Source organism: Etheostoma cragini, chromosome 21 (assembly GCF_013103735.1).
Source record: "Etheostoma cragini isolate CJK2018 chromosome 21, CSU_Ecrag_1.0, whole genome shotgun sequence".
NCBI classification, from domain to species: Eukaryota; Metazoa; Chordata; class Actinopteri; order Perciformes; family Percidae; genus Etheostoma; species Etheostoma cragini.
This window is the reverse complement of record NC_048427.1, coordinates 5759964-5778587: the sequence shown is the minus strand read 5'-3', so window position 1 is coordinate 5778587 and position 18624 is coordinate 5759964. Positions and strand designations below refer to the sequence as shown.

Below are 18624 nucleotides of genomic sequence, written 5' to 3'. Positions count from 1 at the left end.
CATGGCTGTGTGATCTGTCCAACGATGGATTGTCTCAGCGTGGGCCTATTGTGACTCAGTCTCCATCTTAGGAACCCATGGCATCCATACATGCTAATCTTTTTGTCTGTGTTACATCATCCGTCTCACTGGCGCATCTGCAAAGTGACCTGTCTGTCTATCTATGGGGAGAGTGTGTTGACACAGAGGTGTTTGTTGGCCCAGGATATATATGGTTCCTCCTTCCCTCTACTATTTCCCTCCATTCCCTCATTTTCTGTCCTTAAATTTGAATTCAGTCTGCCTGGCTTCTTTTTCTTATCTCTTTTGCTGTCTCTGGATGTCTGTCTTCTCTGTCTCTCTCTATCTGTCTCTCTCCATTTCTCTGTGCATTATGTTAATGGTGCTCTGGGCTATGTGTAGGTAAAGGCCCAGAGACCATCTTTGCGGGGTCGGGCCTCAATGATAATGAGTGGCACACGGTGAGGGTAGTCCGGCGTGGCAAGGGCCTCAAACTCACCGTAGATGACCTGCAGCCTGTTGAAGGTAACCACAGCAGCATTACCTTTACATCTTTTAGGTTTTTACCATAAAATGACTTAATGTCTTCCCTTTGCTTTATTATCTGGAGTCTGTGTGTAGACCTCTGCTTGTATTCTGTTTGAAAATGTTTCATATAATAATTTGTTGGTTGATTCTTTTCTATTAATGCTATAAGACCAACATTAAGGGTTTTATTTCTTTTTTAGAGAACATCTGTACCTGTGTAAGTGAAAATAATCCTTTTGAATTATGACTGTGAGCAAAACTGTACACCAGTACACTAGTATAGTATTAGTTATAGTATTAGGGCCTGTTACATCTATTTCAAGCAGTCCGTCACTGTTAGTGCAACTGTTGAAATGTGCAATAGGATTAATAATTTGTTTTAGTATTGAATAGTTCCACTTGAAACCCAACTTTCCGTAGCCCTCACCTTTGAGCTTACCCCGCCACCAGGTCAGATGGCGGGCGACCACACCCAGTTGGAGTTCCACAATGTGGAGACGGGTATTGTGACGGAGAAGCGCTTCATGCCTGCCGTGCCTTCTAATTTCATCGGCCATCTTCAGGGCCTGACGCTGAATGGCATGCCCTACATTGACCTGTGCAAGAACGGTGACATAGACTACTGCGAGCTCAATGCTGTTATTGGCTATAAGAGCATTGTGGCTGACCCCGTCACCTTCCGCTCGCGCTCCAGTTTTGTCACACTGCCCACGCTGCAGGCCTACTACTCCATGCATCTCTTCATGCAGTTCAAGACAACATCACCCGATGGCCTTGTTCTCTTCAACAGGGGGGACGGCAATGACTTCATAGTGGTAGAGCTGGTTAAAGGGTGAGCTGGGCAAAGAAGTGTGTGGTATTTACATTAAATGAGTCAGTACAATGTCTTGCAAGGGGAAATTAATTAATATGCAATTTAAATATGTGTTTATGGTAATGTCTGTCTTGCATGAATGCGCATTTTCAATTTTGTCTGGTATTTAAAGTTAATATTGTCCTTTATGAATGAAAGAAATTCTTGAGGCTAAAATATCAAATATTTAAAATGCAAGCATTTCTTTTTCTACTGTTGTAATTACTTTTTTATAAAACAGATTATAATGTCCTGAAGTTTATGACCCTGTGTTGTTCTTCATCATTGATACGATTAATTTGGCCCAATTTTTTAAACCCCTCCTTTCCTTGTTCCCTTTATAGCTACCTACACTACATCTCTGACCTGGGCAATGGAGCACACCTGATTAAGGGCAACTCTAACAGTCCCCTGAACGACAACCATTGGCACAACGTGCACATATCCAGAGACACTAACAACCTCCACACGGTCAAGATTGACACCAAAGTGACTACGCAGACCACCATGGGCGCCAAGAACCTCGACCTAAAGGGTATGCACAAAAATACAACTAGTGATAAGTGCTGAAGCTTGCTTATTTAACAGGTTATATCTAGTTTGTTTAATCCATACAAAAACTGAAGTGTAAATATGGGGTAGTCAGGCAAGCTGTTTCCCCATTTTTAGTCCTTGTGCTAAGCAAAGTAAACCGCCTCTTGATTGTACTGACATTAAAGTGGAATCAATTTTCTAATCTATTCACCAGCTCCTGCTTTAAAAATTAGAAGCTTTGGGCGCCTGGATAGCTCACCTGGTAGCACACGGCCAATATATAGAGGCTCAGTCTTTAACGCAGCAGCCGCGAGTTTGTCTCTCTCCTGTTTCGTATCTGAGCTATCCTGTCACAAACAAAGGCCTAAAATGTCATCTGTGTCAGTTATCTTAAAAAATGAGAACCTTTGCAGCTTTTCTCTGTTATAAAAGTATGTCACCGTACATTTAATTTGTTGGTTTTTTTGACTGGCTATATTTGGCTTTTGTTGGTCAGACAAAACAATCAATTCAAAGACCCTTTTCACTATTTTGTAACCTTTTATAAACACACAAAAATAATGGCTACATCAATCAATAATGAAAATCGTTTCATGAAGTTGCCATTATGTTGCTTCTCCAGGTGACCTGTACATCGGGGGCGTCTCCAAAGAGATGTACCGAGAACTGCCTAAGTTGGTCCACTCCCGTGAGGGATTCCAGGGTTGCCTAGCAACAGTTGATCTAAATGGCCGACTCCCTGACCTTTTGGCGGATGCACTTGCAACCATGGGACAAGTAGAGAGAGGATGTGAAGGTGAGGTGCTAACACACATAATCAAACCAGTAGATCTCTCCTGGCCCCAACTCCCTTCGTTTATTTTTTCTTTCAGTTTTCCTTTAACTCATGCTCTCTTTTATTAGGATAACCCACTAACCCAGTTTTGGTCTTTTGGATGTAAATGTTGCTCTCTTTCTTGTCATCTCCTCCTCAATCTTTCTGCACATTGTGTTTTCTATCTCTGTTCCACTCTTTCAGCAGTTCACAGGCATCTATGTGCATTGACTAACCATCTAACTTAATTTGCTTGTTTGCTTTTTTGTTTGGCTGACAAAAGTTACATTGATGAAAGCTGACTTGCAAGGTATATCACTTTGTGTGAGCATGTGAGACACATGTACGAGGGTGGGAAAATGTGTGAGCGTGAGTGTGTGTGCGTGTGAAGTGTGCGTGTGCGTGCGTGCGTGCCTGCGTGTACTGAAACTACCCAGTGGTGTCTAGTGTCGTGTGGATCCCAGTGATCCAGAGTCAAAGGTCAGAGGTGACCTGTCCTCTCCTAGCCACCATAGTGATCTCATCACAGTAGTGACATCACCACCGCTTGACTTGAGTTGACCACAGCTCCAACACCCGTGTTGCCTAGCAGCATGCTCTCTAACTCCTCCTACTGACTCCCAACCTAAACTTCAATACTCCATTTGTGAGTCATTTCACACGCTTTCCTCCACGCCTCGTGTTAGAATTTCAACAAATGAGAACTAAGTTTGAGCATTGATATTCTCTTGTGTGGTTTTAGCACGAGGCAGGGAGGGATGGTGACAGACTGCTGAAGAAAGAGTATTGGGATGAAGGCCTTTAAACATAACTCTGCCCTATTATGTTTAACACCTCCCCATGCCCCATTCATCTAGCCTCACCACCTGCATGCTCTCCACTATTGCCTCTTTCCAGATTCCAGTTAAGTTTCAGTTCCATTTATATTTATAATCTAGCATCTATGGAAGCCTATCCATACTAGCTTAGTCACACAATTATGTTCTACTAATACTACTAATCATAACATCATTGCAGCACTACAGGTTATCCAGCCATTTCAAAATGCAAATTGTTTCAAGGAAATGTGGACTAAATATAACCATACAGTACTGGCATACTATTGTTTAAACACTGGGCTTCAGACAACATCAAAAAAGTATGTCTGCTTATCTTCTCCTAACCTTTGCAGCCTCCCACCCCACTACCTCTCTCATTGCAGGCCCCAGCACTACATGTCAAGAAGACTCTTGCTCAAATCAGGGAGTTTGTTTGCAGCAGTGGGAAGGCTTCACCTGTGACTGCAGCATGACGTCATATGCTGGGCCACTATGCAATGATGGTGAGTCTTTGCCTATTCCTTCTCCAACCTACTACTACTGTATGTGTAGAATTTGCTTATTTTGATAATTAATAATATCTATTGTAAAAGTATGTGTGACCCCTGAATACTCATTAGATATCCCTTTGGGTATGTAGAGGTATCATAGAGCATCAGGTTTAATTGTGCAGTTGTTTATGCTATGTGTGTAATTTCCTTAGTCTGTCACTCTCTGTCAAACCTTCATCTTCAGCCTAATTGTCTATAAAATGTAGAAAGCACATCCTGGTGTATAACTAAAGGTTTAAAAATGATGCTTTGATGATTTGTTTCAGTGGCGCCGGCAGGATTCTATTTTATAGTGCCCACAAGAACTTCCACAGGGCTCATACAGTAGCTCATATTTGCAGAAGAGTCATGCACAAGGCAAACTACACAGTCAGCCACACAAAGACACACACACACATAGTCATAGTTTCACACATGGTCAAAAAAGTATATATATTATATATCTAAATATGCCACTGTTTCAGGTGTGTTTTCAGGGTTAAAAATAAATTAATGTCCAGTGCGCTGTGTAACTTTGGATTTGGCAATCCATTTATTAACAGTTCACATGCTCATTGTAAGGTTCCACTACGAGTCAGAGACAAGAGGGAATTTCTTCCAATAACCTGTTTATTAAATCACTTAAAACAGTGCAGAGGAAACTGACAGATGTGTCACAATGTCTCAATTTCTGTAACAACAACAACAACAGAGATACATAAACAAAAAATAGAATTTCGGCTGCCACTGATTTGGTTTCAAACACTGAATTAAATTTTTAGTTTGTATTTTATCAGAGCCACCAGGTGAGGGCACTGTCAACTGTTGATTTTGAAGTGGCACAAAAATACAACCAGCTCAATGTCTAGTTTGGTTATTCTGCTCCCTTTAATAACGACCTCTTTAAATTTTCAACAACAATCTCAACAAATTATCCTCAGCAGCCTAACAAATTAGATACTCGATGATTATTTAGGCGTCCTACAGCTAGTACAGCAACGGTTTTCTGTTATTTGTTATTTATAAGTTATTGCAGTCAGACTCCTGCAGTAATGCGGAGAAGTAGTTTGGGAAATACAGATTTCTTTTCAGCATGTATGAGAAACAACCAAATGTGGAAAGCCAGTCAACTGTGAATGTCACAGTTGACTGGCCTTTCACATTTTAGAGCTTTTATTATTATTTTCCAAAATGCCTCTTGTGTATTAAACATTTAGCAGAAATAGGCCAAGGCGCCCTCTGCAGTACAAAATCTCTGATGATCGATAACACTGTTTATGGCATATAGACATACTTGCAATTAATTTTTTTATCTGTGTGGGCCAGCTGGAACCACTTATATATTTGGCCGGGATGGAGGTTTGGTGGTTTACACGTGGCCCCCTAATGAACGTCCCAGCACCAGGGCAGACCGGCTTGCCCTCGGGTTCAGCACCCAACAGAAACACGCCATTCTGCTCCGGGTGGACAGTGCGTCTGGCCTGGGAGATTACCTTCAGCTGCAGATAGTAAGTACAGTTATTTTACATATTGTTCTTCCTTGAAGTATTAATTTAACCAAAGCATACACCGACTAGACATGCTTCATTTGCTCCTTTAACCTTTATGCCCATTAGGGCAGCAGCTATCAATTCTTTTAGTAATTAAGTACTCTACCGATTATTCTATTGAATAATCAAGTAATTGGATAATAAATACTTAGTAAGAAAATAACTAGTACACAGAAATAGTAAATGTATTTATTATTGCAGTTTACTAAAAAAAAGAAACCTGTCTTTTTCATAAACAAAAGACAGGTTTCCTTTAGAAAAAGCAACATTTTTATAGCCAAATATGAAGACCCTTAAAAAAAATTGTTTTGTGGCTCAAATGTTAATCTTTTTTACCCCCTTCCCCTTCTTGCCTCTGGCTTTTTGCACTGAACATGTAAAAGAGCTGTTCACTAAGCCGATAGTAAATGTGACAGTTCAAAGCTTACAGGAGGTCCCTTCAACTACACTGTTCAGGGGGACAAATTTTCAGAAGCCTAATACTGAGTGAGGAGAAAGAATAAAGAATGCATGGTCCGGTGACATCATTCACGTGCATATTAAGCAGCCATGCTGGGGGGAGGGGGCTGGTTTGTCTCTGGCAGCAGCTTAGTTTCTAAAGATTAGTAGCAAACTAATAAACAGTTAGACTGCAAACGGACAGCTTTCGTTTTACATTGTTTGTAAAATGGAATCTGGAAATGGAAATTCAATCTAAATATTATTATTTGCATCCAAACGCCACACAACCATGGTAGAACCTGCACAGACCGCAAGTGTGGATGTTCGGACACACTTTTCACTTTCAAACTTGTAGTCTTCAGTCCCGATCAACGCTGACTCATTTGACATCACTTGGGGCAATTTATCAGATTTCTTGAAGCTCCATCTGGGGCTTTATATAACTTTTTAGCCATATGCAGTAGTACTCAGCAACTCCTGTGAACAGATTTTGATGTTGAAAACGGCAGAATGTCCCTATAACACAAAAACACAGACACAAATTGAACTGAAACAACTGAAATTGTTAGGAATTAAATAACATAGGAAGAACTAACAACTAAAGGAAGAAATAATATCCTTGCCTTTTTTTTAAACAATTACATTCCTCATGAAGCATTTTTGTGTCTCTCATCCACTTCCTCAGGACAAAGGCAACATTAGAGTAGTGTTTAATGTTGGCACTGATGACATCAACATCGAGGAGAGCTCCAAGTTTGTCAACGATGGAAAGTACCACATAATTCGGTTCACCCGCAGCGGAGGCAATGCAACCCTCCAACTGGACGACCTGCCAGTAATAGAGCGCTATCCCTCAGGTAGGCCCTGCCCCGCCCACATAAGCTCAACCTTCCGACCCACCACAGCACTGCCTGTCCCGGGACAGAGCTAAATACACCTTAGTCCAAGTCAACCCAGCTCCTGATTGGTGAATCAGTGTTCCTATCAATGTTTATATTATTTAAACAATGAGGTTACTGAGAAAAATAATTCGAACTTTGTTTTATGTTATTGTGTTTGAAATGAAATATGTGTGATCTGATATGAAACATGACTTTTTAAACCATAAAAAGAGAGTTATTACAATAGCTTGTATATTAGCCAGCTATGTCATGTTAGGCCTGTTAAATAGTGTTAAAGGTCATTTATGAAAATATTCAATTCAGGTGTCGGTTGTTTTTCACACTATAAAAGAAAATAATAACAGTTGGTGCATTTTTGGACAAACAATAATTAAAAACATGTCATATTTTGAGTTAAATGTTTAACTAGAAAGTTAAAAATAAGAAAAAGAAAAAAGTGTATTTTGTTGAACATAGTTTTTGTTTTTATATTTGTTGGTTTTTATATTTAAAGTGGTAATCTTAGGTGGAAGTCTTTAACACAATGAGGTCCAGGCTATAGGTAGCTGATAGTTAAAATGCTAAATGCTAGTTGTTGTGAGGGTGTGAGTGAGGGTTCTTCCTGTATGTAACTCTAAACTCAGTCATATAGACAGTATGTGGCAGCTGTAACGTTATTTCCCTGTGCTCTTGCAGATGTTAACCCCTGAAATGTCTCTTTAAATTAAACCCAATGAACAGAGAGTAAGAGTCCGCTCACTGGAACATAGTGAATTCAGCTCCTCTTCTCTTAGCACATCAAGCTTACCTTAACGCAGTGACATGCTAACAATGAGCAGACCATTACTTTCTTTTCATTGCTGTTCTTTTTGTATCCAGCTCCTGTACCACGTTTGGATGTGCGTAATTACTACTGTGTTTTCATCTTTAAATTAAAGGCAACATTGATAACGAGCGCCTGGCCATCGCCAGACAGCGAATCCCCTATCGGCTCGGTCGAGTAGTTGACGATTGGCTACTCGACAAAGGTAAAAACCCTGATTAAAATTCCTTAAAACTTTGAGCTTAAAAAATACAATTTGAAGACAGTTGAATATACTATATTGTGCACCATCAACTAACATCTAAAAATAAATCCATAACTAAGTATTTAAAAGTTGGGCAGCTGTAGTGTGTAATACTGTGTAAACTGTAGTGCCTGTGAACATATCTTGTTAGTGTGTATCTGATAATATCAGGTTAAAGGGACGATGGAGAGATTTAAATGTGAATAAATCCGAAAATATAGATAACAAGTACTGATAAAAGATGCTTTATTAAGACTGGTAAATAATTGTGTTTATTATCAAATTGTAAACAATAAAGCATTTATTAAAGATTATATGTTGAAAAACAATTTTGTAATCAAATTAAAGTACATGCAAAGTATTGTGACATGGAAGAATTATGTAAATTTGAGATGACTAATAGAGCAATGCTTTTTTGAAAAAATGTAAAAGTTTTCCTCCTAAACTTCAGCAGAGCTTCTTAAATTAGCCTCTAGTCCCTTTAACAGTGAGCAGTGCTAGAGCTTATAACATTAGACACTGTGCATGCTTCATGGGGCTGTTACAACAGTTCTCCAGATCTCTGTCTCTCTGTTTGCCTGTCTGTTGCTCCTTCAAATACAATGCCGTGCCGCACAGCCATCACCATAGCAACCATCTGTCAGCCTCGTCTTCTCAGGACCCTCTGACTCCTCTCATCTGCTGCCTCTTCCTCCTCCTTCTGTTCTTTGTCTCTTCATCCTCCTCCTCCTTGACTTCTCCGTCTCTTTCCTTCCCCTTCTCTCCTCTTCTTCCCTGTTTTCTGTTCCCACTCTTATCTCTCACAGTCTGAGCCCTCTCCACGGTTCTCCACGGCTTCGATTTGCCATGCTTAATCTATCCCATCTTCTCACCATGGCTTGGGGGTGGTGGATTGTGTAACACTCAAACACTCTTGTGTGTGTATGTATGCACGTATGTGACCACTGGTATGTATGTGTGTGTGACTGTATTTGCGTTTGTCTGTCCACCTTCCTTCCTGGTGTGCCTCTGTGTGTTTGGTGTGCGTGTGTGTGCATGCATGTGTGCGTCTGTGTCCGTGTAGGTCGCCAACTGACCATCTTCAACAGCCAGACGACGGTGCGTGTTGGTGGAGGTGAGCGTGAAGGTATGTTCCAGGGCCAGCTGTCTGGACTCTACTACAATGGCCTCCGCATCCTCAACATGGCCGCTGAGGGGCACCCCCACATCAGAGTGGAAGGAAGCGCACGACTGGTCGGCGACATGCCGTCCTCTTCCATCACCCCGCAGTCCAGTGCTGCAGCGGGAGGCAATCGCTCTGACTCCGCCCCCTCCACAAGTGACATCACAACCACCACGGCCACCAACAGGAAACAGGGGGCCACACAGCAGGTCAGAGCACAATCACATTTTTCACAACTTGTGTACGAAACTCACTGAACGCTGTATGTGGTTATACAAAGATGTACTTGTATGTAATTCCTCAGATATCTTGTACATTTTTATCCTATCACCCCACTGCTATCATCCTTCGGTGTGACAATCTGTAATTAAAAAGTGTTAATTTGCTTTGATAAGTTTCTTTTCAAACTCAGTAAGAGGATTAGCAAACCCACTAATCAAGGACTAGAGGATAGGAAGATATGTCAGGAGGAGTGGGATGGTTTTAAACTACACTCAAGGCAAGGTTAGTTTATTTATGTAGCAAATTGTGTACATAAAGTTTAAAGTTTAAAGTAACAACGCAAATCAGACTTATGGAAAGAAAGAAATGAAAAAAGATAAGTAGTTCAGGATCTAAGCACAAGGTAGATAATTATGAATGCTCAAGATCTAGATATATCTAGATATCATATAGGCCAAATTAATCACTAATCTACTTATTAATGTAGTGAGATGCAAGACACAATCAAACGTAATAAGAAAACACTGCTGTAAAATGAATTCAACCTTTCTCTATTGCAGTTCCTTTTTTTCATGATGGTGAATGATAAATAGTATTTTATTTGCTCTGTAACATCATATTTATCAAAGGTTTCATGCAAAACAGAAGGGAGCCAAAAACCTTTCACCAATTAAAGGCTCACATACACATTTAATTTTTCTGCTGCAGCACATTCACATGAGTGGATTAGATGGCAAATTCTCAACTAAGTGGTCCCTACCCTCTAAATACGGGGGGGGGGGGATCTTTGTGTTAATGGAGGCTGTAATAGCTTTTCCATAATATGTGTCTAGTAAACTAATGCAAATGGGACTCTATAACAGAACTGACATAACTGTTGTTTGAGGCATATTTATAGTGGATGTAACTGCTGATGACAGATGATACATTACCAGTAGGTACACCACTGAATATTCTGCTCTATTGTTCCGATCACTAGTGGGATGTTGTCAGGCTCTTTGTGGGTGTCTGTCTGTACTGCAGTTCTTCTTCTGTGTTATAAAACTGAGCCTGCCGCACTGAAAAATATTTTTTTTCTTCTTTCGAATGATACAAGTTGCCATGGAGATAGTGAGCCCCACTACTTGCTGCTTGCTTTCTTTCTCCCATCCAAACTCCCATAGAGAATAGCTCCTCTGTGTATAAACTGCCAGCTGTTTTAGACATAAATAATAGAACACAGAGAGCTGGGAGCTAAGCCTCAGGCATCAATAATGGATATGAGAGCTGGATGGATAGTGCTGCCGAATGACAGCTTTGTCACAGGGGCTTGTTTTCACACTTCACCTCTCGATCTTTTCCTTTTTATGTGTTTTAAACAAACTATTTCGGCTCTTGTGATATGCTGATGTCAGTGCTAAATCTGGGATGCAAAGTTGTGCACTGGCATCAATATCACTGAATGAGAACTAGGTCAAACCCCCTATATGCTCAGTATGATGTAGTGTGTGTGTGTATGCTTGTTTGTGTAAAGTCAAATCACTCCTGCTGGCCTCCAAACTCTGTATTTTTGTGTGTTGGTCTTCTTGTGTAGATTCTTTAAAAAGACGTTCTACATTGAGGCTGCCTAGTGTTGCCTGGCAACAAACCTGGCCTTAACCAGAGTGAACACAGAATGCACACACACTCACTCACACACACACACACACACACACACACACACAAACACACACAACACTCAGGTGGATTGAGAACAATAGGCTTGAATTGCAGCACATTGCATCAGAGAAAGGGCAGTAAAGACAAGAGATGTCTTCCAAAGGTGCTTTGGGTCACAGCAGTTTATCGATTTGACATACACACCCCATGTTTGGGTGTGTTTTGAATTGGATTTTCCTAAGTCGCCCCATGGGTTTACTCTTGTTGTTCACTCTTGCCAGTACTTTGTGCAATAAGAATGGGTTATGGCGGGCCTCCTTCTGAAGTCCACAGTTTTTTTTTCTTTGTTTTATGTTAAAAAGTGAAAGGATTAATAATGCATGACAGCTGAGAACCAGCGAGGAGAAGAGATGGAGAGATTGTGTGAGAGTGTGTGACTGTTTATGCTCGAGGCTGCTCTGAGTCACAGAGCTTGAGTTTTGGTTTGGATGTTTGGTGTCTATCTATCTGTGTGTGTTTGTGTGTGTTTATGTGTATGTGTATGTGTGTACCTGTGTTTGATGGGCAGACCTTTAGAAGAAACCAGAGGCTCAGAGCTGCGCCCGATTGGCTACCAAGAATCAGCTGACCCAGACACTTCCACAAGCCCTCTGAACATCTATCTCTCATTTACTAACATCCTCCCTCCCTGTCTTTTCTTCTTTGCTCTTTCCCCATCTTTTTCTCCCTCTTACTTTTCTTCTGCTCGCTATCTATCTTCTGGAGATACTTTCTCCCTCCCTCACTCACTTTTCTCTTTACTCTCTCTCTCCCTCCACAGCTTTTCATATTTACTCGTCACTCCCCTCCCCCCTCCTTCTCTCCTCTCTCGCTCCCTCCCTCCCGCCATCTCTCGCTCCAGTGATAGGCTGTTAATGCAGGCGGTGTATGAGTCTATCTCACCATCTGCAGTAGTGGAGCTAGCTTCTCTCCTCTCTCGCCAGGATCTCACCATCAGTCTGCCAACTTCAGCCTGATTTGGTGTATGCTTGTGTGTCTGTGTAGATGTGTCTAAAAAGAAATAGAGCAATGGAGCGTGTTTGGTTATTATAGAACTTGTGTATGTACATGTGTGTTTGATTTCCAGTTGTGAAAGTAGCAGTCAAGCTGTTGAATCTTCTGCAAGAGTGTGTTAGGATAGAGTGCAGCTACAATGTGTGAACTAGGCAGTCAGGGAGGCATGGACGGTCGCTGGCACTGTTCGGCTGCTCAGGTAGAGATTTTGCTCTTTCAGCATGCAGGTATCCTTCTCTTCATGCTCTCTCACTTCCTATCTCTTGCCTCCTGTGTCTCTCCCCATCTATTGTTGTGCATCTGTGTCAGCATGCTCTATTGATAGACGATAAAAAGATGGAGTCAAAGAGGGAGGTGAAATAGAGGGGTGGAGGTTTCTTGGACATATCCCTTTAGCACATCTTCTAGAAACTCCTGTGGTTTATTGATCTGATAAGTTGTGTTTGGCATGTCTCTACTTGTCCTCGTGTTCATTGTCTCCCATGTGATAGGTGGATCAATAGTCCAATCGACACCTTGCTGGTTGAATGGGGCGGTCAGCTGATGGGGGAATGTCACAGATCAGAGGAGGGGCCTTTGTTAAATGTACTTTTCTGTTTTTTTTAAGCTGAAATCAGGATTCAAAACAGGTTTCTGTGGAGGGCACATAGGTGTCTTTGGATCAATAATCAAGCATGGTGGCTTGACATTGATTAGTGACAGACAGGGGTGATGTGTTTCCTACTGGCTGATTGGTTCTTGTGCTATTTGGATCCTGGCAAAGGCACAGAGGTTTATTGACTGGCTAGATTCCAGAGGCTAAGCTCATCCTAGCAGCATTTGACAGCTCAGTGGGCAGCACTGATTGGAAAGGCAGTGGAGGAAAGAGACAGAGTCAAGCATCAATAACCTAATATATGTTTCAGGCCAAACTAAACCACAGTAGACTTGTCAGGACCAAGTCCACACCCTACTAAGCCAGTGCATGCTTTTTCAGATGAATAAACTCATTGGTTGCTTATCTAACCTAATGTAAAATATGTTCTTATAAAGACAAGGAGGCAAGGAAATAAAGAAACCAACGACGGAGAAAAAGCTTAATGAATTTGGGTTTGGAAATATTGCCTGTATGTTTAAGGTAAGAGATAATCGACCACTTTCTACTTCAGATTCTGTTCTGGTGTCTAGTTGTAATCTGCTTCAAGAGCTCTGCCGCTCTCTCCTTTATTCGGTTGGTTACTAAGATCTACTGCAATGCATCACAATCCAATTTTAATTTAATGCTGGCACAGAGCGCCTAGTGTGGTTAAAACACACACACACATTCACAATTCTCATACCAAAGCATCAGCGGCAGGCGATGTATAACAGTAATGCATGAATATGTGAAGCACATTTGCACAGTGGTGCTAAGTAAAGACCACAGTACTTTATAATTTGTCTGCTTTTATATAGATCTTCTTTACTCTTTCTTTCTTCTCAATTTTCCTAAAATTCCTTTTATTCATCCATATATCTTTAACTCTTCCACCCCCTCCACATACTCTTGCTGGAATGGCAAATCAATGCACAGGTCCCTACTGAGGGTGCACACTCCTTTTTTTTATCCCCCATCATTTTTAACAGCCTGAACTTAGAGTTGCCATGGCAACAGCAGGAGCAAGGATGGTGAGGAAGAGGGGCGCCTTTTAGATAGAGAGGGAGCAAGGCACGGAGAATGGGCGGTTTTTGAGATATTACTTGGTTGATAAAGGTTAGAGGTTTCATGTAAGGGGGTTATTGAAATGGTGCTTATGGAGTGGTGTTAAATAAAGGAGATTTAAATGAACTGTTAAGTGCTTAGCTGGAATATTGAGTAATAAAAACTGGGGGGGGGGGTATTATTCCTCTCTTTGGCTTCACACTGTGCATTCTCCAACACTTATTACCACAAGCCGAATCAGATGGAGAAAGCAGAACAAAGGGAAGCAGGAAGGTGTGGAAAATAGAAAGGCCATAGGAAAGAAAAAAGAGAGGAGGGGGGGTCAAGAGAGTAGGAGATTCTAACTGTCTCCTTGTGGTTTTAAACTGAATTCTATGTTTCTCTCCTCCTTTCTTCTTCCCTCCTTGGCAACCTGCCAATGCTGGGGGCCGTAACAGGCAAAAGTGTTTGTGGCAAACTGGAAAACGGGTGGGCGATGGATTGTGCTTTGTGTTCACACATGTAGAAAATAAACCGAAGGGCTGTGGAGCACAAGCTGTAAGTGGATAAGGGGTTTGTGTGTATATACAGGACGTGTGTTTATTTTCTTACTTTTTTTCTCGATCCTCTTTCCGTAGTCGGCAGACGACCTGCTGGTGGCATCAGCTGAATGTCCCAGCGATGATGAAGACATTGACCCCTGTGACCCCAGTTCAGGTGAGACTATCCCTCCCCACACAAATACACAGATCACACTGCCTCTTTGAGTTTTTTCTTTTTCCTACCCACTCACTGTTGCTCAACTTTTTCCTGCCGCTTGGTCGCTCGACACAATGAATTTTTCATTTCCATTTAGGTTTTGCCTCCGGGCATTACCTAACACTCTCCATCCACTCTCCCTATATTCATCTCCATCCCTTACTTTGCTTTCACCCTCTACCTTCACCTTTCCTTATTTCATTTTATCCATCCAATCTTTTTTTAGCAGTTTCTTTTCTGTTTCCCTTTATCTTTCCTTTCCTTCTATCTATCAGCCCAAATATTTCACATGCTAATTATTTTGCAAACAACCATTTATTATAGAGTCATACTGTATATCACCACACTGCAGTCCTCACTGCCTGTGCACATCATAAAGTGTCACATGTATGTAATAAAACTGATATAATGTGCATCTGTGGTCCGGCCCTCCTCTCAACACGGTGTAATGCTATCTGTTTAAACATTATGTGATAATATGCAAACAGCTTTGACTCTAAGCTGCACATTTCCCTTGCCTACATGTAGCATTATGCAAAACACATGTCAGATAATTCATCATGATGATGCATTGTATCTTCTTGCTCCAGCTCTCCACCCAACACCTTGACATGTAATACACATTAATAGTGTGTGCAATTAACTGTAATTTTAACAGCACATCCCTCCGCTCTTCCCCTCTTATACAGCCCGCCCTCCCCTGCCAGAGGTTAAGGTGTTCCCAGGTCCATCTGAGGTGGTTCGGGAGAGCAGCAGCACTACAGGTATGGTGGTGGGCATTGTGGCGGCTGCAGCCCTCTGCATTCTTATCCTCCTCTACGCCATGTACAAGTACCGCAACCGTGACGAGGGCTCCTACCACGTGGATGAGAGCCGCAACTACATCAGCAACTCAGCCACACAGCCCAATGGCAGCACCAAGGACAAGCCGCTGGGGATCGCTAAGATCTCCAAGAACAAAAAGAACAAAGACAAGGAGTACTACGTCTGAGGCGGAAGACGTCTGACACACAGACATATACGCATACACCTTTATATATAACGGTATATGTACATAAAGATATATTCTCAAAAAAAACACACACACATACACACTGACATAGACATGCTGATGTTAATGTTTACTCTCCAATAATCACATCTGCACACATGCTGGCAAGCACAAACATACTGTATACATGTTCAAGCACACATACATTTAAGCACAAACATTCACACACACATGCACACACAGATAGAGACTTGCCCAAGGGCATGGACCCTTATTGTACAGTATTTACCAATGAGAAAAGCCTCTGAGAGAGGCTTGTTTTAAGAACATGAAAACCATTCCAAATGATTTAAAAAAGCACCAGTTCAACTCCCAGTTAAGAACCATTTTGGGTACAGCCAGTAAAAAAGATCAGTCATTCCCCTGCCACAGTAGGACCTCTCCTGTTGGACTTGGAGAGGTCAAGGAAGACTTTTAAGTGAAGCACATGGCAGACTGAGTGTGTTGAGCGAGAGGGAAGAGCACCAGAACAAAGATGATGTAAAAGCACCAAGACAAGCACCAAGTGTCTCTTCCAAGCTTCTTGGCCTTCCTCCCTGTTAGCAGATGGGACTTGATGAAACACTGAGGATGCTGAAGAAACAAGCCAACTGACAGTCCAAGTCTAACCCCAAGCAACAGGACAGGAAATCAGGGTGTAGCAATAGAGACAGTAAATTACGAGTTAACAGGCAGAGGCAGGGCTGGTACCGTGAATATTATGGATGGGCTGTGGTGCTACTGTTTTATGGCACCCTCTAAATCACAAAGGTGGAATCAGCGGAAAACTGAGAAATTTTTCCTGGACAGGATACTTGAGACTTCAGATGCTACCTACAGACACCAGTCGTGCATGACTACGGTGTCACACACACACACATACATACAGCACACATGCACACACAGAAAATATAAACAATCTATACCTGCAGACATAGACATACCTGCGATGCTAAAGACCGAGCATATCTTCATAACTGACACTAAAGACTATAAAAGAAGAAAATGGTAAAAATGACAATGACCATTATGATAATTGTTATGGAAATGATAATGATGAAAATGAAGAACATTTGGGCAGAATAGACTTTTTGGGGAAGGGAGGGGGGGGTCTTATTGCACGTGAATTATCTTACTCCGTGTGATTTATACCGCATTGAAACTCCAGAGGTTACACCTTGATGCAGCACCATCATAAACTTACCACCTTGGCTTGAAGTATTTCTAAATACGCACTTCAAATGGTTTTCAGTCCGTGGGATTCAACCATGATTTAATCTCTGAATCGACTCTCAGTTCAAACCCTTATTGACAAAGTGTGACCATCTCGAGTGTGCTGCATGCCTGAGTCTCTGAGCTGTGCTGTGAAGTGGTTGCGTGTCCCACTAAGTCCAGAGGTGGTAGGTTTGTTTGTTGGAGGAGGGAGGGGGTTGTTGCGAGTTGCAGTGTTACTCCATTGCAACGTCTGGATGTGTGCGGCCACCACAGGCCACGTCCTGTTTTTTAGCCTGATGTCTTATAGGCCACTCCCACTATACCTGCTCTAACCAACCACCTTTTTTAGCAAAAAAACAGCAGAGGAAAAGAATCAAAAACAGAACAAAGTAAATGTTACCATGTGTTGCTAATAGATAGAAAAGTCCAGTTCATGATGCCATTGACTCATGGTCAAGTTGCTTTGATTTCATTGCTCTCCCTTTCTCTCTTTTTCTCTTTGCGTCATTTTGTCTTCATGCTATTGGTTGACTGTTTATTAATATTCATGACATGAACAATACAGGGCAGATAGATGGGTTTCCAATGTGTTACAGTATAATTATCCGATTATGGACTTTTGCGTTGTCTGAGCCCTCAACAGCTCAAGAATTGTAGCTCCGTGATATATCAATACAAACTGTGCCATGACACGAACAAGCCCCTCCAGATCTTCCAAGCAATGTAACAAATCAGTTGGATGCATGCAAAATGACCAGGACAAGAACGGACATGAAAGCGAACCGACTGTGTGAGATTTGAAAGTTTAATGTCAAAATTAACTTAACATATTCCCTTATTCTTTCCATCCTCAACTGGCCTTGACCTCCTTTTTCTTCCCTCTCGTTTTCCCCTTGTTTGGTATGTTTCCCACTCAGCCCTCCCAGTTCTTCCGTGTCTGTCGCTTTCTTTCCCCTCTATCTCTGTTGTGTTGCCATCTGAAACAAAGGAGGTGTCTCAACTAATGGGATTCTACATGTAGGTGTTCATTAACCATGTTTATTTTCTATATGTACAATTTTTCTACAGTATTTACTTTTATTTTTATTGTTACGGTTCTTTGATGAACATAAAGTGGAAATTTATTATGAAAAATAGTTTTGAAGATTAATGAGTAAATAAAATATTACCCAAGTGAGCCTGGCGTGCGTTTGTGTGTTGGTTTTTGCTCCCATCTGCCTGCAGACAGAAATACTGTGTCAGTCTCACATTGGCCATGAGAGCAGATCAGCGGCTAATTAAGACAAAATAGAAGCAACTCATATTTTGTCAGGAAGCAGATCTTAAAGGAGTATATGCTTATTCATTTTCTGAACAATAAAAATTTGCTGTTTTACAGGCAGTTATGTACCAGATTTCAGACTTTTCATTTTCACACCTATTTTTAATACTTATTTTAATGCACTTAAACAAATAGTGACATATTAAATTTTTAGCTTTAGAGGTGCTGGTAGATGATTTTTTTTAGTTTGTGGTAACTTAGTTGTTATGCTTATCATTATAAACTGAGACACATTTATCTAATACTTTGGTCCCTGTTAGGATAAGCATGCAAAAACCAATGCCTTTATAAAATATAAAAACTAAATAAATTTAAGGAAACAAAAATCCCATCTGTTTCATGTTTGCTATTATGTTCATTAGCAAATAAACTTTAAAAACTAACTTTGTAGCACAAATATAATTAAATTTTTTTTGTTTTCTTGGGTTCCATTTCAAATAATTGGTAGATTAATCAATGATGAAAATAATCAGTTGTAGCTTTACTTCAAAAATCAAAAGCTAGCTGGCTGTAGCTGTGTATTTAAGGGCCATACATGAGGGTGTAAA

At 41.1% G+C, this 18624-nt stretch overlaps 1 protein-coding gene across 27 annotated transcripts in view; it reads left to right on the top strand.

The window, feature by feature from the left end:
• Positions 1–17930, top strand: part of nrxn1a (neurexin 1a) — a 55741-nt gene extending 37811 nt beyond the window's left edge. For 9 of the 27 annotated variants that reach the window (XM_034860554.1, XM_034860543.1, XM_034860539.1 and 6 more), the window contains 11 exons: positions 403–525; positions 979–1360; positions 1726–1916; positions 2538–2711; positions 3931–4050; positions 5404–5585; positions 6754–6925; positions 7888–7977; positions 9080–9387; positions 14390–14468; positions 15200–17930. In XM_034860554.1, coding sequence (XP_034716445.1) covers positions 403–525; positions 979–1360; positions 1726–1916; positions 2538–2711; positions 3931–4050; positions 5404–5585; positions 6754–6925; positions 7888–7977; positions 9080–9387; positions 14390–14468; positions 15200–15501 — 2123 coding nt within the window. In that variant the 3' untranslated portion in view covers positions 15502–17930. Of the gene's footprint in view, positions 1–402; positions 526–948; positions 1361–1725; positions 1917–2537; positions 2712–3012; positions 3040–3930; positions 4051–5403; positions 5586–6753; positions 6926–7887; positions 7978–9079; positions 9388–14389; positions 14469–15199 lie in introns of all 27 variants that reach the window. The other 18 variants (XM_034860537.1, XM_034860534.1, XM_034860528.1 and 15 more) reach the window with 5 other exon arrangements.
• The last annotated feature ends 694 nt before the right edge of the window (positions 17931–18624 follow it).